General features: G+C 46.6%; 1 protein-coding gene and 1 pseudogene across 3 annotated transcripts in view; one reads left to right on the forward strand and one right to left on the reverse strand.

Annotated features, from left to right (window-relative positions):
- LOC129857007 (sodium bicarbonate cotransporter 3-like) overlaps positions 1-26,199 on the forward strand; it is a 105,025-nt gene that overhangs the window by 61,730 nt on the left and 17,096 nt on the right. For all 3 annotated transcript variants that reach the window (XM_055924859.1, XM_055924860.1, XM_055924861.1), the window contains 7 exons: positions 825-999; positions 1,123-1,256; positions 11,338-11,583; positions 17,544-17,649; positions 19,782-19,943; positions 20,110-20,223; positions 25,898-26,059. In XM_055924859.1, the coding sequence (XP_055780834.1) occupies positions 825-999; positions 1,123-1,256; positions 11,338-11,583; positions 17,544-17,649; positions 19,782-19,943; positions 20,110-20,223; positions 25,898-26,059 (1,099 nt within the window). The remainder of the gene's footprint in view (positions 1-824; positions 1,000-1,122; positions 1,257-11,337; positions 11,584-17,543; positions 17,650-19,781; positions 19,944-20,109; positions 20,224-25,897; positions 26,060-26,199) is intronic.
- On the reverse strand, positions 9,659-10,841 carry LOC129857016 (complement C1q-like protein 4; annotated as a pseudogene).

Below are 26,199 nucleotides of genomic sequence, written 5' to 3' on the forward strand. Positions count from 1 at the left end.
ACCCCACACACACACACACCGTCTACACACCAGTACTCCACAACCCCACACACACACACCGTCTACACACCAGTACTCCACAACCCCACACACACTGTCTACACACCAGTACTCCACAACCCCACACACACACCGTCTACACACCAGTACTCTACAACCCCACACACACACACTGTCTACAAATCAAGCCAGAGCTAGTCACGAAGCAGGGTTAAACAGCCAAACCGTTCACTCTCCAATAATACTGAGACCACACCATTGTTTATGTCTAGTTCATGAAAAAGACCAAAAATGTACTAGATTTCTTTCTGAATCCTTACTTTTACTAACTGGTCTTCAATTGTGCTTATTTCATGGGAACTACTAAGTAGAGTTGTATATTATTGCGCAGCAGTTACTGTGTAATGTTGAGTAATGACATTCTACTCATTTGAAGAAGTTAGATAATTAATAACTATGGCATTAAGGGTGACATCACTTTAAAGAGTCTATGCAGGCTTTGGGCATGCTGTTCTTGACCCCTCTCTGAAACATGACCTGAAGAGGAGCCGTGTCTGTATGACAATTATTTATGTCTCCTCAGCTGGCACGGTTTCCATTGCTGGCTATAGTCCAACTGCCTACTACACTTAGTCTGTCTGGTTTAGAGTTGTCCCCAATATTAAAATTGGCCTCTGATTTAGAGTTGTCCTCAATACTAAAGGTGCAGGGATGATATCACATTTCTCTAGCAATTAAACTATTATTAAAACTCCCTCACTGGCTTCCCTGCTCTCTGACGTCTTTCCCCCTCTCTCTCCCCCTCCCTCTCTCTCCTCTGTCAGGATCTTTGGGGGCCTGGTGATGGATGTAAGGAGGAAAGCTCCGTTCCTGTGGAGAGATATTAGGGATGCTCTGAGCCTGCAGTGCCTGGCCTCTGTACTGTTCCTCTACTGTGCCTGCATGTCCCCTGTCATCACTTTCGGAGGCCTGCTGGGCGAGGCCACCAAGGGAAACATCGTGAGTGATGTCACCAGAAACCCAGATATTGTATTTGTCTACAGTTATTGATGACTTTGCGATAGAAATGTGTAATTGCTCACCGTCTTTGCCTAATCTCCCCTCACTCTCACTCACACCCAGAGTGCAATCGAGTCGTTGTTCGGGGCGTCTCTGACGGGCGTGGCCTTCTCCATGTTTGCGGGCCAGCCACTCACCATCCTGGGCAGCACCGGACCAGTCCTGGTCTTTGAGAAGATCCTCTTCAAGTTCTGCAGGTGAGTGTGCAGGCTACTGCTGGAGCCGTGTCCCAACTGTCTCAAACACCTCCTCAGGGTTCGTATGGTCATGAAAGTCCTGGAATTTTATTGAACCTTTATTTAACTTCTCTGGGATATGTGAGACGGTAGCGTCCCACCTAACCAACAGCCAGTGAAATTGCAGGGGCACAAATTCAAAACAACAAATGTTATAATTAAAATTCCTCAAACATATAAGTATTATACACCATTTTAAAGATAAACTTCTCATTAATCCAGCCAAAGTGTCTGACTTCAAAAAGGATTTACGGCGAAAGCACACCTTGCGATTATGTTAGGTCAGTACATAGCCACAGAAAAACACAGCCATTTTTCCAGCCAAAGAGAGGAGTAACAAAAAGCAGAAATAGAGTTAAAATGAATCACTAACCTTTGATGATCTTCATCAGATGACACTCATAGGCCTTCATGTTACACAATACATGTATGTTTTGTTCGGTAAAGTTCATATTTATATCCAAAAATCGGAGTTTAGGCGGGACGCTACTGTCTCACTTGGCCAAAAGCCAGAGAAAATGCAGCGTGCCAAATTCAAATAAAATACTATAAAAATCTAACTTTCATTAAATCACACATGAAAGATACCAAATTAAAGCTACACTGGTTGTGAATCCAGCCAACGTGTCAGAATTCAAATAGGCTTTCGGCGAAAGCAAACAATGCTATTTTCTGAGGATAGCAACATTGTAAACAAAGAGAGAAGCATATTTCAACCCTGCAGGCGCGAGACACAAAACGCAGAAATAAAAATATAATTCATGACTTACCTTTGGCGAGCTTCTGTTGTTGGCACTCCAATATGTCCCATAAACATCACAAATGGTCCTTTTTGTTCAATTAATTCTGTCGATATATATCCAAAATGTCCATTTATTTGGCGCGTTTGATCCAGAAAAACACCGGTTCCAACTTGCTCAAACGTGGCTACAAAATATCTCAAAGGTTACCTGTAAACTTTGCCACAACATTTCAAACTACTTTTGTAATACAACTTTAGGTATTTTTTTCACGTAAATAATCGATCAAATTGAAGACAGGGTGATCTGTGTTCAATACAGGATTAAAACAAACTGTAGCATGCTTTCTGGTTACGCGCCTCAAACAAAAAGTACACTTCACTCGACTCTCGTTCTGAACAGGGCTACTTCTTCATTACACAAAGGAAAAACCCTCAACCAATTTCTCAAGACTGTTGACATCCAGTGGAAGCGGTAGGAACTGCAAGAAGGTCAATTAGAAATCTGGATTCCCAATGAAAATCCATTGAAAAGAGTGACCTAAAAAATCAAATAAAAATCTGAATGGTTTGTCCTCTGGGTTTCGCCTGCTAAATAAGTTTTGTTATACTCACAGACATGATTCAAACAGTTTTAGAAACGTCAGAGTGTTTTCTATCCAAATCTGCTAATCATATGCATATCTTATCTTCTGGGGATGCGTAGCTGGCCGTTGAATTTGAGTATGCTTTTCATCCAAACGTGAAAATGCTGCCCCCTATCCTAGAGAAGTTAACTAGGCAAGTAAGTTAAGAACAAAATCTTATTTACAATGATGGCCTACCCCGGCCAAACCCTAACCCGGACGACGCTGGGCCAATTGTGCACCGGCACTGTGGGACTCCCAATCACGTCCGGTTGTGATACCGCATGGAATCGAACCAGGGTCTGTAGTGACGCCTCTAGCACTGAGATGCAGTGCCTTAGACCACTTCGCCATTCAGGAGTCTAATAAAAGTTGTGTAATTTTAAAATTGGGTTTCCAGGCCTGGAAAAGTTTTGGAAAATTATAATTTCTCAAAACGTTTTCGAAATGTCATGGAAATTAATTTAATAATTTCTGTTAAATGTAAAACGGTGCCTAAAAAAATTACATTATCAATTAAATCAAAATCTACATATTAGCCAGGATCGGAATGACACTAGCGTGTCGGTGTTTGGGAGCATCATCTGCATAGTGCTAGACTAGTGGGCAGTTGCTCAAGAAAAGCGAGACAGTCGGGACCTTACAGCAGCAGGTAGGCCTAGCCTATAAAATACGATAGAACAAATTAACTAGGTAGCCAATTCAAAACATGTCCTCTATCCTCTAGTTAACTGTTTAGCTATTATTAGCATGTATGAATGTTTTCGTTATCTCCCAAAAAACTTTCCACCGATACTCGCGAATAAGGCCATACAAAGTTGATTTTAACTTTTTTGAACAATTCATGATTCATTTAAACGATTCCAGTTTGGCTAAATAAATGATTCACTTTGCTATTGTATTAGTTGGGATTCGGGTTCAATCGTGGTGAATTGGATCATGTGAATCAAAGTAGTTATTTGTAAATAGTGAACATTAATTTTAGGAAATAATATTCTATGTAGCCGTTTTTTTTAGATTATGTGGCTGTAATACTTGCTGTTGATTTGGGCATCCAATGTATGGAACATTACAACTCAATAGATGCTAGTCAGCCTGCAAAGTTAACACTTCTAAGATAAATATGACTAAACAGCTGAATAAAATATTTGTAGCCTACCATAGCCATTTGATCTTTTGAATTAACAAATGATTTCAAAAGGCATAACATTTATTTGGTTGTAATGTTGCAATGTTTTACATCAAGGGAGGTCAACCATCCTCCAGGATAGCTACTGAGAGTGCAGGCTTTATTCCAGTCCCCCTCTAACAAACCATTAGAAATAAGATGCTCCATCAGACCTTGATAAACTGGCTCTGACGTGTTTGAGCAGGGCTTGATCAAAAGCCTGCACTACCAGTGGCTCTCCTGTCCTAAGGGTTGACCACATGTTTTATACAGTTTCCTAATACATATTATAAACTCAGCAAAAAAAGAAACGTCCTCTCACTGTCAACTGCGTTTATTTTAACGCTTGTAAATATTTGTATGAACATAACAAGATTCAACAACTGAGACATGTGACTAACAGAAATGGAATAATGTGTCCCTGAACAAAGGGGGGGTCAAAATCAAAAGTAAAAGTCAGTATCTGGTGTGGCCACCAGCTGCATTAAGTACTGCAGTGCATCTCCTCCTCAAGCCCTTTTTGCCAGTCCTGTCTGGTCCAGCGACGGTGGGTTTGTGCCCATAGGCGACGTTGTTGCCAGTGATGTCGGGTGAGGATCTGCCTTAGAACAGGCCTACAAGCCCTCAGTCCAGCCTCTCTCAGCCTATTGCGGACAGTCTGAGCACTGATGGACTGATTGTGCGTTCCTGGTGTAACTCGGGCAGTTGTTGTTGCCATCCTGTACCTGTCCCGCAGGTGTGATGTTCAGATGTACCGATCCTGTGCAGGTGTTGTTCCACGTGGTCTGCCATTGCGAGGATGATAAGCTGTCCGTCATGTCTCCTTGTGGTGTGGTCTTAGGCGTCTCACAGTACGGACGTTGCAATTTATTGCCCTGACCAAATCTGCAGTCCTCATGCCTCCTTGCAGCATGAGGCACGTTCACGCAGATGAGAAGGGACCCTGGGCATCTTTCTTTTTTTTCTTTTTTTCCAGAGTCAGTAGAAAGGCCTCTTTAGTGTCCTAAGTTTTCTAAACTGTGACCTTAATTGCCTATTGTCTGTAAGCTGCTAGTGTCTTAACGACCGTTCCACAGGTGGATGTTCATTAAACAAGCATGGGAAACAGTGTTTAAACCCTTTACAATGAAGATCTGTGAAGTTATTTGGATTTTTACTAATTATCTTTGAAAGACAGGGTCCTGAAAAAGGGATGTTTCTTTTTTTGCTGAGTTTACTTTGTGGGGGGGGGTTAAGTGCCTTGCTTAACAACAGGACATGGTACATGGGATCAGAGAGCAGCCTCCCAGTGTTACCACATTACGCTGACAACAGGAGATTGTATATGGGATCAGAGACTGACTTTTTTATACATACATAGAGACGCCGCCAATTGTTGGTTGACGGAAATGTTAAGTCATGGAGACGTCATGGAATTCCATGTTTCAGAATATGAACCCTGCCTCTTTCTCGTCTCCTTTCCTTCCTCAAACACCTCCTCTTGTCACCTTTCCTTTTCTTGTCTCCTTTCCCTCCTAAGAACACCTTCTCTTGTCTCCTTTCCTTCCTTCATCTGGAAGGATTTGATGAGCAATATGATGGGAACCTATACAGCCCAGCACTAACATCACATTTAAAGGTGGTCTGCAACTTGAAAGCCTGTTCACATTGTAAAGGTACAGGGCTGGTGGCCAGACTACTGTAAATCAGATTTGGAAATGGTGTTACTATAGCGCCATCTGCTGGTAAAGGGAAGACTGACACCTACACTCAACTGAAACAGAAGAGGACCATCGTCTGTAATCAAGTTGTGGTGTATAATGGTATTAGCCCCAAGTACTCAAGAGATCATGCCAAGGGTTAAGATAAATGATCTTTCATCTACTGGACAATAACTGATGTTCCCACTGGAGGTAAGAGGTATGAGCTAAACGCCCAGTCTAATATGCAGAATATTTTATTTTATTTAACTAGGCAAGTCAATTAAGAACAAGTTCTTATTTATAATGATGGAATACGCAGACTTTCACCTCAATGTTCTTTTTAATTCAACCAATGATTTAACAAGTTGAAAACAATGCTACTGTGTATGTACACCTCTGTCTCTGATTGTTGTGTCATGGGGAAGAGGAGGGATGTAGGTCTGTCTCTGGTTGCTGTGTCATGGGGAAGAGGAGGATGTAGGTCTGTCTCTGATTGTTGTGTCATGGGGAAGAGGAGGATGTAGGTCTGTCTCTGGTTGCTGTGTCATGGGGATGAGGAGTGATGTAGGTCTGTCTCTGGTTGCTGTGTCATGGGGAAGAGGAGGATGTAGGTCTGTCTCTGGTTGCTGTGTCATGGGGATGAGGAGGGATGTAGGTCTGTCTCTGGTTGCTGTGTCATGGGGAAGAGGAGGATGTAGGTCTGTCTCTGGTTGCTGTGTCATGGGGAAGAGGAAGGATGTAGGTCTGTCTCTGGTTGCTGTGTCATGGGGAAGAGGAGGGATGTAGGTCTGTCTCTGGTTGCTGTGTCATGGGGAAGAGGAGGATGTAGGTCTGTCTCTGGTTGCTGTGTCATGGGGAAGAGGAGGATGTAGGTCTGTCTCTGGTTGCTGTGTCATGGGGAAGAGGAGGGATGTAGGTCTGTCTCTGGTTGCTGTGTCATGGGGAAGAGGAGGGATGTAGGTCTGTCTCTGGTTGCTGTGTCATGGGGAAGAGGAGGGATGTAGGTCTGTCTCTGGTTGCTGTGTCATGGGGAAGAGGAGGATGTAGGTCTGTCTGGTTGCTGTGTCATGGGGAAGAGGAGGATGTAGGTCTGTCTCTGGTTGCTGTGTCATGGGGAAGAGGAGTGATGTAGGTCTGTCTGGTTGCTGTGTCATGGGGAAGAGGAGGATGTAGGTCTGTCTCTGGTTGCTGTGTCATGGGGAAGAGGAGGATGTAGGTCTGTCTGGTTGCTGTGTCATGGGGAAGAGGAGGGATGTAGGTCTGTCTCTGGTTGCTGTGTCATGGGGAAGAGGAGTGATGTAGGTCTGTCTCTGGTTGCTGTGTCATGGGGAAGAGGAGGATGTAGGTCTGTCTCTGGTTGCTGTGTCATGGGGAAGAGGAGGATGTAGGTCTGTCTCTGGTTGCTGTGTCATGGGGAAGAGGAGGATGTAGGTCTGTCTCTGGTTGCTGTGTCATGGGGACGAGGAGGATGTAGGTCTGTCTCTGGTTGCTGTGTCATGGGGAAGAGGAGGGATGTAGGTCTGTCCCTGGTTGCTGTGTCATGGGGAAGAGGAGGATGTAGGTCTGTCTCTGGTTGCTGTGTCATGGGGAAGAGGAGGGATGTAGGTCTGTCTCTGGTTGCTGTGTCATGGGGAAGAGGAGGGATGTAGGTCTGTCTCTGGTTGCTGTGTCATGGGGAAGAGGAAGGATGTAGGTCTGTCTCTGATTGCTGTGTCATGGGGAAGAGGAGGGATGTAGGTCTGTCTCTGGTTGCTGTGTCATGGGGAAGAGGAGGATGTAGGTCTGTCTCTGGTTGCTGTGTCATGGGGAAGAGGAGGGATGTAGGTCTGTCTCTGGTTGCTGTGTCATGGGGATGAGGAGGGATGTAGGTCTGTCTCTGGTTGCTGTGTCATGGGGAAGAGGAGGGATGTAGGTCTGTCTCTGGTTGCTGTGTCATGGGGAAGAGGAGGATGTAGGTCTGTCTGGTTGCTGTGTCATGGGGAAGAGGAGGGATGTAGGTCTGTCTCTGATTGTTGTGTCATGGGGAAGAGGAGGATGTAGGTCTGTCTCTGGTTGCTGTGTCATGGGGAAGAGGAGGGATGTAGGTCTGTCTCTGGTTGCTGTGTCATGGGGAAGAGGAGTGATGTAGGTCTGTCTCTGGTTGCTGTGTCATGGGGAAGAGGAGGGATGTAGGTCTGTCTCTGGTTGCTGTGTCATGGGGAAGAGGAGTGATGTAGGTCTGTCTCTGGTTGCTGTGTCATGGGGAATAGGAGGGATGTAGGTCTGTCTCTGGTTGCTGTGTCATGGGGATGAGGAGGGATGTAGGTCTGTCTCTGGTTGCTGTGTCATGGGGAAGAGGAGGATGTAGGTCTGTCTCTGGTTGCTGTGTCATGGGGAAGAGGAGGGATGTAGGTCTGTCTCTGGTTGCTGTGTCATGGGGAAGAGGAGGGATGTAGGTCTGTCTGGTTGCTGTGTCATGGGGAAGAGGAAGGATGTAGGTCTGTCTCTGATTGCTGTGTCATGGGGAAGAGGAGGGATGTAGGTCTGTCTCTGATTGCTGTGTCATGGGGCAGAGGAGGGATGTAGGTCTGTCTCTGATTGCTGTGTCATGGGGAAGAGGAAGGATGTAGGTCTGTCTCTGGTTGCTGTGTCATGGGGAAGAGGAAGGATGTAGGTCTGTCTCTGATTGCTGTGTCATGGGGAAGAGGAAGGATGTAGGTCTGTCTCTGGTTGCTGTGTCATGGGGAAGAGGAAGGATGTAGGTCTGTCTCTGATTGCTGTGTCATGGGGAAGAGGAAGGATGTAGGTCTGTCTCTGACTGCTGTGTCATGGGGCAGAGGAGGGATGTAGGTCTGTCTCTGATTGCTGTGTCATGGGGAAGAGGAAGGATGTAGGTCTGTCTCTGGTTGCTGTGTCATGGGGAAGAGGAGGGATGTAGGTCTGTCTCTGGTTGCTGTGTCATGGGGAAGAGGAGGATGTAGGTCTGTCTCTGGTTGCTGTGTCATGGGGAAGAGGAGGGATGTAGGTCTGTCTCTGGTTGCTGTGTCATGGGGAAGAGGAGGGATGTAGGTCTGTCTCTGGTTGCTGTGTCATGGGGAAGAGGAGGATGTAGGTCTGTCTCTGGTTGCTGTGTCATGGGGAAGAGGAGGATGTAGGTCTGTCTCTGGTTGCTGTGTCATGGGGAAGAGGAGGATGTAGGTCTGTCTCTGATTGCTGTGTCATGGGGAAGAGGAGGATGTAGGTCTGTCTCTGGTTGCTGTGTCATGGGGAAGAGGAGGGATGTAGGTCTGTCTCTGGTTGCTGTGTCATGGGGAAGAGGAGGGATGTAGGTCTGTCTCTGGTTGCTGTGTCATGGGGAAGAGGAGGGATGTAGGTCTGTCTCTGGTTGCTGTGTCATGGGGAAGAGGAGGGATGTAGGTCTGTCTGGTTGCTGTGTCATGGGGAAGAGGAGGATGTAGGCCTGTCTCTGGTTGCTGTGTCATGGGGAAGAGGATGGATGTAGGTCTGTCTCTGGTTGCTGTGTCATGGGGAAGAGGAGGGATGTAGGTCTGTCTCTGGTTGCTGTGTCATGGGGAAGAGGAGGGATGTAGGTCTGTCTCTGGTTGCTGTGTCATGGGGAAGAGGAGGATGTAGGCCTGTCTCTGGTTGCTGTGTCATGGGGAAGAGGATGGATGTAGGTCTGTCTCTGGTTGCTGTGTCATGGGGAAGAGGAGGGATGTAGGTCTGTCTCTGGTTGCTGTGTCATGGGGAAGAGGAAGGATGTAGGTCTGTCTCTGGTTGCTGTGTCATGGGGAAGAGGAGGATGTAGGTCTGTCTCTGGTTGCTGTGTCATGGGGAAGAGGAGGGATGTAGGTCTGTCTCTGGTTGCTGTGTCATGGGGAAGAGGAGTGATGTAGGTCTGTCTCTGGTTGCTGTGTCATGGGGAAGAGGAGGGATGTAGGTCTGTCTCTGGTTGCTGTGTCATGGGGAAGAGGAGGGATGTAGGTCTGTCTCTGGTTGCTGTGTCATGGGGAAGAGGAGGGATGTAGGTCTGTCTCTGGTTGCTGTGTCATGGGGATGAGGAGGGATGTAGGTCTGTCTCTGGTTGCTGTGTCATGGGGAAGAGGAGGGATGTAGGTCTGTCTCTGGTTGCTGTGTCATGGGGAAGAGGAGGATGTAGGTCTGTCTCTGGTTGCTGTGTCATGGGGAAGAGGAGGGATGTAGGTCTGTCTCTGGTTGCTGTGTCATGGGGAAGAGGAGGATGTAGGTCTGTCTCTGGTTGCTGTGTCATGGGGAAGAGGAGGATGTAGGTCTGTCTCTGGTTGCTGTGTCATGGGGAAGAGGAAGGATGTAGGTCTGTCTCTGGTTGCTGTGTCATGGGGAAGAGGAGGAAGCCGCTGTGGTGGTTGGCGTTGTCCCAGACCTGGGTGCTGGCCCACAGCATCATTTGCAGACTGTCTCCCTCCTCCAGCAGCAAAGTGGCTCCGTTAGACGCCATGACGCTGCCCTCGCCGGACGGACTCTCGTGAGCGGCCAGAATGACTTTGCCACCGTTCTTATACAGCATGGAGCTCAAGGTGAAGTCTGTAGGAGCGTTGGCCGTGAACCGGATGTTGTGGACTCCACGAACCGGAGCCGTGAATTCACCTGAGAGTACAGGGTTGTTTTTAACGGGAGAATGAGGAGAGGGTTAAAGTGTGTGTGTGTGTTACCTGTCTCTACGTTGTATGCACCACCAACATTTGTCAAGACCTCTCTGTAGACCAGCTTTTTGTTAGTCTCCTGCCCTTTGGAGTCCATTGCCTCCCAGTGATGCTGCGAACGCCACCTTAGGAATGTCTGTGGAATGCACATTTCATTCATTTATCAACACATCAATATTCCAGATCACACACCAGTGGTTGTCATGTAATTGTCTACGCATCTGCGTGTGTGCAACCTCACCACATTCTTATCAGTTACCACACAACAGATGATGCTTTCTCACCTTTCAGTGCCTGCAGCTCTTTCTCCATGGATTCCATTCTCTCTCTCATAACTAAAAACAAGGAGAATACACAGCCACTTTCACTGTAGAAACATCTATCTTTATACACACCCCCACTCTCTCTTCCACTGCACATACACAGTGGCAATTCAGGCTTACACACACACACACAACCTCAATTGTCACAGCATAATGTTTCCCAGGTCCATCTTACCGAGCACGCTGGCTGTTAGGTCAGACTTGGCCTTCAGCTCTGCCACAGTGTCCATGATCTGTCTGAACATGGAGGGGATGTCCTGGTCCCCCCAGGTGGGCTGAGCTGTGACCCACAGAGACAGGCAGGCCAGGGCCAGCAGTGGAAGGCTGCAGGGTGCCATTATCGCTCTCCTCTGTGTGTGATCAACAGGGTCGCAGAGAGAAGAGGAAGAATGTAACATGGCCCACACTCTCCTGAGCTCTTATAGAGACAGACAAACACCCACTCTCTGTCATACATACACACACACACAGAGATGTTACAAGCAAACAGAAATTCCCTGAGTCATTGCTTTTTCTTACACTATTTACCTCATTGAAGAACTAGGTTATGTCCCTCCCCGCCCCCCAGTCTGGAAATCCAGACCTTGTGTACCTGGTCAGGGTTCAAGATGTGACCTGATCTAGTATTGCTGAATCAGGCCAAAATTACTTTTCAGGATGAGGGTTGTTGCTTATTCAGTTTTAGGATTCCTACTTCTGTAAGTTTGAAATTATTTATCCTTTTTGTGACATATCAGGGTTGTATAGGACCAATGCCAGTACTTTAAGTTGTCCTTATGAGTTTAGTATTGTGTGTGTGTGTGGTGTCTCCCTAACCCTCTGTCCCCATCTCCCCTTGTCCAGTGACTACGACCTGTCCTACCTGTCCTTGAGGACCAGCATCGGCCTGTGGACGGCCTTCCTGTGCCTCGTCCTGGTTGCCACGGACGCCAGCTCCCTGGTCTGTTACATCACACGCTTCACGGAGGAAGCCTTCGCAGCGCTCATCTGCATCATCTTTATCTACGAGGCCCTGGAGAAGCTGGTTCACCTGGGGGAACTCTACCCCATCAACATGAACAACAAGCTGGACAACCTCACCTTCTACATGTAAGAACGCTGAGCTACGACCTCCCCTTCTACATGTTAGAACGCTGAGCTACGACCTCACCTTCTACATGTTAGAACGCTGAGCTACGACCTCACCTTCTACATGTTAGAACGCTGAGCTACGACCTCCCCTTCTACATGTTAGAACGCTGAGCTACGACCTCACCTTCTACATGTTAGAACGCTGAGCTACGACCTCACCTTCTACGTGTTAGAACGCTGAGCTACGACCTCACCTTCTACATGTTAGAACGCTGAGCTACGACCTCACCTTCTACATGTTAGAACGCTGAGCTACGACCTCACCTTCTACGTGTTAGAACGCTGAGCTACGACCTCACCTTCTACATGTTAGAACGCTGAGCTACGACCTCACCTTCTACATGTTAGAACGCTGAGCTACGACCTCACCTTCTACATGTTAGAACGCTGAGCTACGACCTCACCTTCTACATGTTAGAACGCTGAGCTACGACCTCACCTTCTACATATTAGAACGCTGAGCTACGACCTCACCTTCTACGTGTTAGAACGCTGAGCTACGACCTCACCTTCTACGTGTTAGAACGCTGAGCTACGACCTCACCTTCTACGTGTTAGAACGCTGCGCTACGACCTCACCTTCTACGTGTTAGAACGCTGAGCTACGACCTCACCTTCTACGTGTTAGAACACAGCTACGACCTCACCTTCTACATGTTAGAACACAGCTACGACCTCACCTTCTACATGTTAGAACACAGCTACGACCTCACCTTCTACGTGTTAGAACACAGCTACGACCTCACCTTCTACATGTTAGAACACAGCTACGACCTCACCTTCTACGTGTTAGAACACAGCTACGACCTCACCTTCTACGTGTTAGAACACAGCTACGACCTCACCTTCTACGTGTTAGAACACAGCTACGACCTCACCTTCTACATGTTAGAACACAGCTACGACCTCACCTTCTACGTGTTAGAACACAGCTACGACCTCACCTTCTACGTGTTAGAACACAGCTACGACCTCACCTTCTACGTGTTAGAACACAGCTACGACCTCACCTTCTACGTGTTAGAACACAGCTACGACCTCACCTTCTACGTGTTAGAACACAGCTACGACCTCACCTTCTACATGTTAGAACACAGCTACGACCTCACCTTCTACGTGTTAGAACACAGCTACGACCTCACCTTCTACGTGTTAGAACACAGCTACGACCTCACCTTCTACGTGTTAGAACACAGCTACGACCTCACCTTCTACGTGTTAGAACACAGCTACGACCTCACCTTCTACGTGTTAGAACACAGCTACGACCTCACCTTCTACGTGTTAGAACACAGCTACGACCTCACCTTCTACGTGTTAGAACGCTGAGCTACGACCTCACCTTCTACGTGTTAGAACGCTGAGCTACGACCTCACCTTCTACGTGTTAGAACGCTGAGCTACGACCTCACCTTCTACGTGTTAGAACGCTGAGCTACGACCTCACCTTCTACGTGTTAGAACGCTGAGCTACGACCTCACCTTCTACGTGTTAGAACGCTGAGCTACGACCTCACCTTCTACGTGTTAGAACGCTGAGCTACGACCTCACCTTCTACGTGTTAGAACGCTGAGCTACGACCTCACCTTCTACGTGTTAGAACGCTGAGCTACGACCTCACCTTCTACGTGTTAGAACGCTGAGCTACGACCTCATCTTCTACGTGTTAGAACGCTGAGCTACGACCTCACCTTCTACGTGTTAGAACGCTGAGCTACGACCTCACCTTCTACGTGTTAGAACGCTGAGCTACGACCTCACCTTCTACGTGTTAGAACGCTGAGCTACGACCTCACCTTCTACGTGTTAGAACGCTGAGCTACGACCTCACCTTCTACGTGTTAGAACGCTGAGCTACGACCTCACCTTCTACATGTTAGAACGCTGAGCTACGACCTCACCTTCTACATGTTAGAACGCTGAGCTACGACCTCACCTTCTACATATTAGAACGCTGAGCTACGACCTCACCTTCTACGTGTTAGAACGCTGAGCTACGACCTCACCTTCTACGTGTTAGAACGCTGAGCTACGACCTCACCTTCTACGTGTTAGAACGCTGCGCTACGACCTCACCTTCTACGTGTTAGAACGCTGAGCTACGACCTCACCTTCTACGTGTTAGAACACAGCTACGACCTCACCTTCTACATGTTAGAACACAGCTACGACCTCACCTTCTACATGTTAGAACACAGCTACGACCTCACCTTCTACGTGTTAGAACACAGCTACGACCTCACCTTCTACATGTTAGAACACAGCTACGACCTCACCTTCTACGTGTTAGAACACAGCTACGACCTCACCTTCTACGTGTTAGAACACAGCTACGACCTCACCTTCTACGTGTTAGAACACAGCTACGACCTCACCTTCTACATGTTAGAACACAGCTACGACCTCACCTTCTACGTGTTAGAACACAGCTACGACCTCACCTTCTACGTGTTAGAACACAGCTACGACCTCACCTTCTACGTGTTAGAACACAGCTACGACCTCACCTTCTACGTGTTAGAACACAGCTACGACCTCACCTTCTACGTGTTAGAACACAGCTACGACCTCACCTTCTACATGTTAGAACACAGCTACGACCTCACCTTCTACGTGTTAGAACACAGCTACGACCTCACCTTCTACGTGTTAGAACACAGCTACGACCTCACCTTCTACGTGTTAGAACACAGCTACGACCTCACCTTCTACGTGTTAGAACACAGCTACGACCTCACCTTCTACGTGTTAGAACACAGCTACGACCTCACCTTCTACGTGTTAGAACACAGCTACGACCTCACCTTCTACGTGTTAGAACGCTGAGCTACGACCTCACCTTCTACGTGTTAGAACGCTGAGCTACGACCTCACCTTCTACGTGTTAGAACGCTGAGCTACGACCTCACCTTCTACGTGTTAGAACGCTGAGCTACGACCTCACCTTCTACGTGTTAGAACGCTGAGCTACGACCTCACCTTCTACGTGTTAGAACGCTGAGCTACGACCTCACCTTCTACGTGTTAGAACGCTGAGCTACGACCTCACCTTCTACGTGTTAGAACGCTGAGCTACGACCTCACCTTCTACGTGTTAGAACGCTGAGCTACGACCTCACCTTCTACGTGTTAGAACGCTGAGCTACGACCTCATCTTCTACGTGTTAGAACGCTGAGCTACGACCTCACCTTCTACGTGTTAGAACGCTGAGCTACGACCTCACCTTCTACGTGTTAGAACGCTGAGCTACGACCTCACCTTCTACGTGTTAGAACGCTGAGCTACGACCTCACCTTCTACGTGTTAGAACGCTGAGCTACGACCTCACCTTCTACGTGTTAGAACGCTGAGCTACGACCTCACCTTCTACGTGTTAGAACGCTGAGCTACGACCTCACCTTCTACGTGTTAGAACGCTGAGCTACGACCTCACCTTCTACGTGTTAGAACGCTGAGCTACGACCTCCCCTTCTACGTGTTAGAACGCTGAGCTACGACCTCACCTTCTACATGTTAGAACGCTGAGCTACGACCTCACCTTCTACGTGTTAGAACGCTGAGCTACGACCTCACCTTCTACGTGTTAGAACGCTGCGCTACGACCTCACCTTCTACGTGTTAGAACGCTGCGCTACGACCTCACCTTCTACGTGTTAGAACGCTGAGCTACGACCTCACCTTCTACGTGTTAGAACGCTGAGCTACGACCTCACCTTCTACGTGTTAGAACGCTGAGCTACGACCTCACCTTCTACGTGTTAGAACGCTGAGCTACGACCTCACCTTCTACGTGTTAGAACGCTGAGCTACGACCTCACCTTCTACGTGTTAGAACGCTGAGCTACGACCTCACCTTCTACGTGTTAGAACGCTGAGCTACGACCTCACCTTCTACGTGTTAGAACGCTGAGCTACGACCTCATCTTCTACGTGTTAGAACGCTGAGCTACGACCTCACCTTCTACGTGTTAGAACGCTGAGCTACGACCTCACCTTCTACGTGTTAGAACGCTGAGCTACGACCTCACCTTCTACGTGTTAGAACGCTGAGCTACGACCTCACCTTCTACGTGTTAGAACGCTGAGCTACGACCTCACCTTCTACGTGTTAGAACGCTGAGCTACGACCTCACCTTCTACATGTTAGAACGCTGAGCTACGACCTCACCTTCTACGTGTTAGAACGCTGAGCTACGACCTCACCTTCTACGTGTTAGAACGCTGAGCTACGACCTCACCTTCTACGTGTTAGAACGCTGAGCTACGACCTCATCTTCTACATGTTAGAACGCTGAGCTACGACCTCACCTTCTACGTGTTAGAACGCTGAGCTACGACCTCACCTTCTACATGTTAGAACGCTGAGCTACGACCTCACCTTCTACGTGTTAGAACGCTGAGCTACGACCTCACCTTCTACGTGTTAGAACGCTGAGCTACGACCTCACCTTCTACGTGTTAGAACGCTGAGCTACGACCTCACCTTCTACGTGTTAGAACGCTGAGCTACGACCTCACCTTCTACGTGTTAGAACGCTGAGCTACGACCTCACCTTCTACGTGTTAGAACGCTGAGCTACGACCTCACCTTCTACATGTTAGAACGCTGAGCTACGACCTCACCTTCTACATGTTAGAACTCTGAGCTACGACCCTCACCTTCTACATGTTAGAACGCTGAGCTACGACCTCACCTTCTACATGTTAGAACGCTGAGCTACGACCTTGTACATAGTTCAAAGGAAGTGTACTCTGCACATCCAAACTACCTCAGGTGTTTTAGTTAGGTCAGTTGTAGTAGGGGTGATGGTTAGGTCAGTTGTAGGAGGGGTGAGTGATGGTTAGGTCAGTTGTAGGAGGGGTGAGTGATGGTTAGGTCAGTTGTAGGAGGGGGGAGGGATGGTTAGGTCAGTTGTAGTAGGGGTGATGGTTAGGTCAGTTGTAGGAGGGGTGAGTGATGGTTAGGTCAGTTGTAGGAGGGGTGAGTGATGGTTAGGTCATTTGTAGGAGGGGTGAGTGATGGTTAGGTCAGTTGTAGGAGGGGTGAGTGATGGTTAGGTCAGTTGTAGTAGGGGTGAGGGATGGTTAGGTCAGTTGTAGTAGGGGTGAGGGATGGTTAGGTCAGTTGTAGGAGGGGTGAGTGATGGTTAGGTCAGTTGTAGTAGGGGTGAGGGATGGTTAGGTCAGTTGTAGTAGGGTGAGTGATGGTTAGGTCAGTTGTAGGAGGGGTGAGTGATGGTTAGGTCAGTTGTAGGAGGGGTGAGTGATGGTTAGGTCAGTTGTAGGAGGGGTGAGTGATGGTTAGGTCAGTTGTAGTAGGGGTGAGGGATGGTTAGGTCAGTTGTAGTAGGGGTGAGGGATGGTTAGGTCAGTTGTAGTAGGGGTGAGGGATGGTTAGGTCAGTTGTAGTAGGGGTGAGGGATGGTTAGGTCAGTTGTAGTAGGGGTGAGGGATGGTTAGGTCAGTTGTAGTAGGGGTGAGGGATGGTTAGGTCAGTTGAAGTAGGGGTGAGGGATGGTTAGGTCAGTTGTAGTAGGGGTGAGGGATGGTTAGGTCAGTTGTAGTAGGGGTGAGGGATGGTTAGGTCAGTTGTAGTAGGGGTGAGGGATGGTTAGGTCAGTTGTAGTAGGGGTGAGGGATGGTTAGGTCAGTTGTAGTAGGGGTGAGGGATGGTTAGGTCAGTTGTAGTAGGGGTGAGGGATGGTTAGGTCAGTTGTAGTAGGGGTAAGGGATGGTTAGGTCAGTTGTAGTAGGGGTGAGGGATGGTTAGGTCAGTTGTAGTAGGGGTGAGGGATGGTTAGGTCAGTTGTAGTAGGGGTGAGGGATGGTTAGGTCAGTTGTAGTAGGGGTGAGGGATGGTTAGGTCAGTTGTAGTAGGGGTGAACGGTGTCGGTTAATGTTCAGTCTCTGTCTCAGATGTCAATGTTCTCCGCCGGTTAACGCCACGCCTGAGATCCAGCAGGTCTGGAACCACAGCGGGGTCGCACCAGAATCCATATCTTGGACCCAACTGGATGTCGATGTAAGTTGTGTGTTTTTTCGTGTGTCTGTGTTTTTTCGTGTGTCTGTGTTTTTTCGTGTTTTTCCCGTGTGTGTGTTTTTCCCGTGTGTGTGTTTTTTCGTGTGTTTGTGTGTGTGTTTTTTCGTGTGTCTGTGTTTGTGTGTGTGTTTTTTCGTGTGTTTGTGTGTGTGTGTTTTTCCGTGTGTCTGTGTTTGCGTGTGTTTTTCTGTGTGTCTGTGTTTGTGTGTGTGTGTTTTTCCGTGTGTCTGTGTTTGTGTGTGTGTGTTTTTCTGTGTGTCTGTGTTTGCGTGTGTTTTTCTGTGTGTCTGTGTTTGCGTGTGTTTTTCCGTGTGTCTGTGTTTGTGTGTGCTTTTCCGTGTGTCTGTGTGTGCGTGTGTCTGTGTTTGCGTGTGTGCTTTTCCGTGTGTCTGTGTTTGCGTGTGTGCTTTTCCGTGTGTCTGTGTTTGCGTGTGTGTTTTTCCGTGTGTCTGTGTTTGCGTGTGTGTTTTTCCATGTGTCTGTGTTTGCGTGTGTCTGTGTGTGCGTGTGTCTGTGTTTGCGTGTGTGCTTTTCCGTGTGTCTGTGTTTGCGTGTGTGTTTTTCCGTGTGTCTGTGTTTGCGTGTGTGTTTTTCCGTGTGTCTGTGTTTGCGTGTGTCTGTGTTTGCGTGTGTGTTTTTTCGTGTGTCTGTGTTTGTGTGTGTGCTTTTCCGTGTGTCTGTGTGTGCGTGTGTCTGTGTTTGCGTGTGTGCTTTTCCGTGTGTCTGTGTTTGCGTGTGTGTTTTTCCATGTGTCTGTGTTTGCGTGTGTGTTTTTCCGTGTGTCTGTGTTTGCGTGTGTCTGTGTTTGCGTGTGTCTGTGTTTGCGTGTGTCTGTGTTTGCGTGTGTCTGTGTTTGCGTGTGTCTGTGTTTGCGTGTGTCTGTGTTTGCGTGTGTGCTTTTCCGTGTGTTTGTGTGTGCGTGTGTGTCTGTGTGTGTGTTTTTCCGTGTGTGCGTGTGTGTTTTTCCGTGTGTCTGTGTTTGCGTGTGTCTGTGTTTGCGTGTGTCTGTGTTTGCGTGTGTCTGTGTTTGCGTGTGTCTGTGTTTGCGTGTGTCTGTGTTTGCGTGTGTCTGTGTTTGCGTGTGTGCTTTTCCGTGTGTTTGTGTGTGCGTGTGTGTCTGTGTGTGTGTTTTTCCGTGTGTGCGTGTGTGTTTTTCCGTGTGTGCGTGTGTGTTTTTCCGTGTGTCTGTGTTTGCGTGTGTGTTTTTCCGTGTGTCTGTGTGTGCGTGTGTGTTTTTCCGTGTGTGCGTGTGTTTTTCCGTGTGTCTGTGTTTGCGTGTGTTTTTCCGTGTGTCTGTGTTTGTGTGTCTGTGTTTTTCCGTGTGTCTGTGTTTGCGTGTGTCTGTGTTTGCGTGTGTCTGTGTTTGCGTGTGTCTGTGTTTGCGTGTGTGCTTTTCCGTGTGTCTGTGTGTGCGTGTGTCTGTGTTTGCGTGTGTGTTTTTCCGTGTGTCTGTGTGTGCGTGTGTGTTTTTCCATGTGTCTGTGTTTGCGTGTGTGTTTTTCCGTGTGTCTGTGTTTGCGTGTGTGCTTTTCCGTGTGTCTGTGTGTGCGTGTGTCTGTGTTTGCGTGTGTGTTTTTCCGTGTGTCTGTGTTTGCGTGTGTGTTTTTCCGTGTGTCTGTGTTTGCGTGTGTGTTTTTCCGTGTGTCTGTGTTTGCGTGTGTGCTTTTCCGTGTGTTTGTGTGTGCGTGTGTGTCTGTGTGTGTGTTTTTCCGTGTGTGCGTGTGTGTTTTTCCGTGTGTCTGTGTTTGCGTGTGTGTTTTTCCGTGTGTCTGTGTGTGCGTGTGTGTTTTTCCGTGTGTGCGTGTGTGTTTTTCCGTGTGTGCGTGTGTGTTTTTCCGTGTGTGCGTGTGTGTTTTTCCGTGTGTCTGTGTTTGCGTGTGTGTTTTTCCGTGTGTCTGTGTTTGCGTGTGTGTTTTTCCGTGTGTCTGTGTTTGCGTGTGTTTTTCCGTGTGTCTGTGTCTGCGTGCTTATGGGGCGTCCATGGTACCTTCTTATTGTTGTATTCTGTCTCGTACTGTTTTCCATTACAATAGTAAAATTAGATTGATTTCATGCTTGGACATAAAGTTGATTTTGACATCACTCAACTGTCCTTCCCCCGGTCTGTGTTGTAGGAGTGTTCTAGGCTGCGTGGGGAGTTTGTTGGGCCAGCTTGCGGCCTCCATGGTCCCTACATCCCTGACGTCCTCTTCTGGTCCGTCATCCTCTTCTTCACTACCTTCTTCCTCTCCTCCTTCCTCAAGCAGTTCAAGACCAAGCTCTACTTTCCCACCAAGGTTTGGCATTAGAGTAGGAGTGATGTGTCTGTCAGGGTTGTGTACTAGTGAGTTTAGGTCCTACCACTCTGCTCTCTCCTTTGGTTTGATCCTCTATACTTGAACTTTTACCTATTTTCTTTTCAGCTGTGCACTCCTTCTCACTCTCTGTCCTTCTGTGTTCCAGGTACGGTCGACCATCAGTGACTTTGCGGTCTTCCTGACCATCATGATCATGGTCCTGGTGGACTACCTGGTGGGCATTCCCTCCCCCAAACTGAATGTGCCTGACCGCTTTCAGGTACAGATTGGTTTCAAACTGTTAACTCTGAATTCCGTTTAGTTTGGGCCTTTAAATTGTTTAACGTTAAAAAAAAAAGTCTAAATTATTATATCTGAATACTTATTATTATTATTGTGTTAAGTGACACCACAAACAATGGACATTGTGAGAATTGTAAAAATCTGTTTGACTAAATGTCAATAATGTGGTCATCAAAATGCATATTAAATCATTTGAAAACATTAACGTGGCAATTTGTTAACCTTGTGTAAAAAATCACAATGCTGAATGTGACATTACGGGGTATAAGTCCAAATGTAAGACAAGTGCCATGCTAAGAACGTTCAAGTCTGTGGGACAGACCTTTTTGTGAAACCCCCGAAATCGGTGTGTTCATATTTGCTCTTGGCGGAAGGTATTCCTCAACCGATCAGAGTACGATCAATGTGACATTGTATTGCTAAGAAGTATTGGAAAGTCCTGAGGGTATTTCATGGTCATCGGACGTCTTTTCACTGAAATATCAGGTGAAATGTTTTTCCCTCACTTCTGTCGTTCAGGTGTTTTCAGAGAAACGGGGAAAAAACACAGCCGGATACAAAGTAGAGCTTCATAGCTACGTTCATGGGTTGTCAGGGATTGGTCCAAATTCCCATTTCGCCACCCCCATTTCCATGATGGGTGCTAGTTGCTAGCTGTGTGGGAGTGGCTGACACAGTTCGCTGAGGCAATAAGCCAGGCGAGAGGCAGCGCTGCTCCGCAGTGGCTGTAATGTGCCAGCGGCGAATTTTGTGATTGATTGGTTTTATTCTTTCATGTATAAACTATCAGAATTCAGTGGCAACAGCCTTACAATTGATTAAAAACACTGTTATTTAGCTATGACTAGGCTAATAATTTGCTGCAGTTCATCCTCTCATCACCAAAGTAACTCAACACCAAAAATAACATTACAATATAACCTAACTCCATTGTAGGTCTACCTTTTAAAAGTAAGCTATGTTATTATGCAAGTAGCTTTCTGTGTTCCAGTTCAGTGTGTGTGATAAAGTAGTATCAAAAGTTATCATTTCATAAATGGTTTAAAATTGTTACTAAGTTTTGCATAAAGCATTAAAATAATAATATGACCACCTTACCTGAAATGATTGGTCTTAAATTTGGGACCATTTGCGTAATATGGCATTTTAATTGAATTCATTTTACTTGTATTTGAATCATCTCGGTGTCCTCCGTCAGTCCTGAAAGTTCCTTAACAGTAGCTAGGTTTCCATCCAATTAGCGACATGAAACAAATCTGCGTATTTTCCCAGCAGTGGTGTTTTCACCAAACAGCGTGTGATGACGTAGTCCACACAAAATGAACTTTTTTGCGTACTGAATAAAAAATCTAAAGTTCAATGTATTTCCATCGCATTGTCAACTCTACAAAAACTGTTGCGTAAAATAGAAAATGTGCTTGCTCTGGTCTTGGTACAGGCTCTCAAGCCAACAGCTCTGATACAGTTCGGGAAGGCGCTGCGGGTAGGCTAGTCTACATTTATAGATTCTGTAGAACAAGTTTTTATTTGCCAAGCGGCAGTCAAGCATTGACCATCATGTCGCCAGAATAAGACCCTCAATATTAATTGGAAAGGAGCATCAAGCTCATCACTGTGCACTTTCACCACCCTGTGAAGTTCATCACAACTTATTTCATCTGTAGCCTAATAAACTGCATGTTTTCCTGGGTTGTAGTGGGAGGATCACACACCATCTCATCGAGACTCCAAGTTTACTTTGATATGATGGTTATTCTATCAATATTTGTGTATAAAGGTGTTTCCACCACCATTACTTGCATAATTAATTTTAGACACAAAAAGATTGCACCATGTCAAACGAACTGATTATCTGTCAGCATTTATACAATTGTACCGAAACTTCCTGTTTTCATCACAGCTGTCATAATTATTTTCAGACGTAGTCTTTACTCGCGTAAAACCTGTGGATGGAAACGTGGTTAATTTGACAAGCCTATCTTGAGATATTGAACAAAACGTGTTGAATCCAGACAGGTGGTTTGGTGCCAATATTGACTAGGGATTAACATCGACCTGTCCAACATTTTTTACCTTTTCCGATAACTTATTTTCAAGTTCTCAGCAATGGTCAGTCCTAGTTATAAATTGATTTGCATTTTAATGAGGGAAATAAGTAGTGGACCCCTCTGCAAAACATGACTTAGTACTTGGTGGAAAAACACTTGTTGGCAATCAGAGGTCAGACGTTTCTTGTAGTTGGCCACCAAGTTTGCACACATCTCGGGAGGGATTTTTTACCCACTCCTCTTTGCAGATCTTCTCCAAGTCATTAAGGTTTCGAGGCTGACGTTTGGCAACTCGAACCTTCAGCTCCCTCCACAAATTTTCTATGGGATTAAGGTCTGGAGACTGGCTAGGCCACTCCAGGACCTTAATGTGCTTATTCTTGAGCCACTCCTTTGTTGCCTTGGCCGTGTGTTTTGGGTCATTGTCATGCTGGAATAACCATCCACGACCCATTTTCAATGCCCTGGCTGAGGGAAGGAGGTTCTCACCCAAGATTTGACGGTACATGGCCCCGTCCATCGTCTCTTTGATGCGGTGAAGTTGTCCTGTCCCCTTAGCAGAAAAATACCCCCAAAGCATAATGTTTCCACCTCCATGTTTGACAGTGGGGATGGTGTTCTTGGGGTCATAGGCAGCATTCCTCCTCCTCCAAACATGGCGAGTTGAGTTGATGCCAAAGAGCTCCATTTTGGTGTCATCTGACCACAACACTTTCACCCAGTTGTCCTCTGAATCATTCAGATGTTCATTGGCAAACTTCAGACGGCATGTATATGTGCTTTCTTGAGCAGGGGGGCCTTGCGGGCGCTGCAGGATTTCAGTCCTTCACAGCGTAGTGTGTTACCAATTGTTTTCTTGGTGACTATGGTCCCAGCTGCTTTGAGATCATTGACAAGATCCTCCCGTGTAGTTCTGGGCTGATTCCTCACCGTTCTCATGATCATTGCAACTCCACGAGGTGAGGTCTTGCATGGAGCCCCAGGCCGAGGGAGATTGACAGTTCTTTTGTGTTTATCGCACCAACTGTTGTCACCTTCTCACTAAGCTGCTTGACGATGGTCTTGTAGCCCATTCCAGCCTTGTGTAGGTCTACAATCTTGTCCCTGACATTCTTGGAGAGCTCTTTGGTCTTGGCCATGGTGGAGAGTTTGGAATCTGATTGATTGGAATCTGATTGATTGATTGCTTCTGTGGACAGGTGTCTTTTATACAGGTAACAAACTGAGATTAGAGAGTGTGCTCCTAATCTCAGCTCGTTACCTGTATAAAAGACACCTGGGAGCCAGAAATCTTTCTGATTGAGAGGGGGTACTTATTTCCCTCATTAAAATGCAAATCAATTTATAACATTTTTGACATGTGTTTTTCTGGATGTTTTTGTTGTTATTCTGTCTCTCGCTGTTCAAATAAACCTACCATTAAAATTATAGACTGATCATTTCTTTGTCAGTGGGAAAACGTACAAAATCAGCAGGGGATCAAATACTTTCCCCCCCTCACTGTAGATAAGATAAAGAACCTGATTATAAATGGTTTTGATTGAATGAGATCAGAATATGGAAAATATTAACTCATTTATTTTGTCAACTTCCAGTTATAAAGAGAGTAACCTGGATAGCACTGCCCTATTTTAGAGTATTATCAACCTACTATTTGAGACACTGGTGTACTGTATGTGTTGTGACCTACTGGTTTACTGTGTGTGTTGTGACCTACTGGTTTACTGTATGTGTTGTGACCTACTGGTTTACTGTGTGTGTTGTGACCTACTGGTGTACTGTATGTGTTGTGACCTACTGGTTTACTGTATGTGTTGTGACCTACTGGTTTACTGTATGTGTTGTGACCTACTGGTTTACTGTGTGTGTTGTGACCTACTGGTTTACTGTATGTGTTGTGACCTACTGGTGTACTGTGTGTGTTGTGACCTACTGGTTTACTGTATGTGTTGTGACCTACTGGTTTACTGTGTGTGTTGTGACCTACTGGTGTACTGTGTGTGTTGTGACCTACTGGTTTACTGTGTGTGTTGTGACCTACTGGTTTACTGTATGTGTTGTGACCTACTGGTTTACTGTGTGTGTTGTGGCCTACTGGTTTACTGTATGTGTTGTGATCTACTGGTGTACTGTGTGTGTTGTGACCTACTGGTTTACTGTGTGTGTTGTGACCTACTGGTTACTGTATGTGTTGTGACCTACTGGTTTACTGTGTGTGTTGTGACCTACTGGTTTACTGTGTGTGTTGTGACCTACTGGTTTACTGTGTGTGTTGTAACCTACTGGTTTACTGTGTGTGTTGTGACCTCCTGGTGTACTGTATGTGTTGTGACCTACTGGTTTACTGTATGTGTTGTAACCTACTGGTTTACAGTGTGTTGTGACCTACTGGTTTACTGTGTGTGTTGTGACCTACTGGTTTACTGTATGTGTTGTGACCTACTGGTTTACTGTGTGTGTTGTAACCTACTGGTTTACTGTGTGTGTTGTGATCTACTGGTGTACTGTATGTGTTGTGACCTACTGGTTTACTGTATGTGTTGTAACCTACTGGTTTACTGTGTGTGTTGTGACCTACTGGTTTACTGTATGTGTTGTGACCTACTGGTGTACTGTGTGTGTTGTGACCTACTGGTTTACTGTGTGTGTTGTGACCTACTGGTTTACTGTGTGTGTTGTAACCTACTGGTTTACTGTGTGTGTTGTAACCTACTGGTGTACTGTATGTGTTGTGAGCTACTGGTTTACTGTGTGTGTTGTGACCTACTGGTTTACTGTATGTGTTGTGACCTACTGGTTTACTGTATGTGTTGTGACCTACTGGTTTACTGTATGTGTTGTGATCTACTGGTGTACTGTGTGTGTTGTGACCTACTGGTGTACTGTGTGTGTTGTGACCTACTGGTGTACTGTGTGTGTTGTGACCTACTGGTGTACTGTGTGTGTTGTGACCTACTGGTTTACTGTGTGTGTTGTGACCTACTGGTTTACTGTATGTGTTGTGACCTACTGGTGTACTGTGTGTGTTGTGACCTACTGGTGTACTGTGTGTGTTGTGACCTACTGGTGTACTGTGTGTGTTGTGACCTACTGGTTTACTGTATGTGTTGTGACCTACTGGTTTACTGTATGTGTTGTGACCTACTGGTTTACTGTATGTGTTGTGACCTACTGGTTTACTGTATGTGTTGTGACCTACTGGTTTACTGTATGTGTTGTGACCTACTGGTTTACTGTGTGTGTTGTGACCTACTGGTTTATTGTGTGTGTTGTGACCTACTGGTTTACTGTGTGTGTTGTGACCTACTGGTTTACTGTGTGTGTTGTGACCTACTGGTGTACTGTGTGTGTTGTGACCTACTGGTGTACTGTGTGTGTTGTGACCTACTGGTTTACTGTGTGTGTTGTGACCTACTGGTTTACTGTATGTGTTGTGACCTACTGGTGTACTGTGTGTGTTGTGACCTACTGGTGTACTGTGTGTGTTGTGACCTACTGGTTTACTGTATGTGTTGTGACCTACTGGTTTACTGTATGTGTTGTGACCTACTGGTTTACTGTATGTGTTGTGACGTTCTTTCCTGACCGTGCCTGCTCCTCTAGCCCACGTCTGAGAACCGTGGCTGGCTGATCTCCCCGCTTGGGACCAACCCCTGGTGGACCATGCTGGCTGCAGCCATCCCTGCCCTGCTCTGCACCATCCTCATCTTCATGGACCAACAGATCACCGCTGTCATCATCAACAGGAAGGAGCACAAACTCAAGGTGAGAGACAGACTGGAAGACTGATATCTAGAGAGAGAGGTTGTGACGAAGAAAAGCGGCACTTGCATGTTGTGTAGCAATACTAGATCAGGTGACTACTTGAACCCTGACCAGGTACACACAGTCTGGATTTCCAGACT

The sequence above is a fragment of the Salvelinus fontinalis genome, chromosome 6 (genome assembly GCF_029448725.1).
Source record: "Salvelinus fontinalis isolate EN_2023a chromosome 6, ASM2944872v1, whole genome shotgun sequence".
Classification (NCBI taxonomy): Eukaryota; Metazoa; Chordata; class Actinopteri; order Salmoniformes; family Salmonidae; genus Salvelinus; species Salvelinus fontinalis.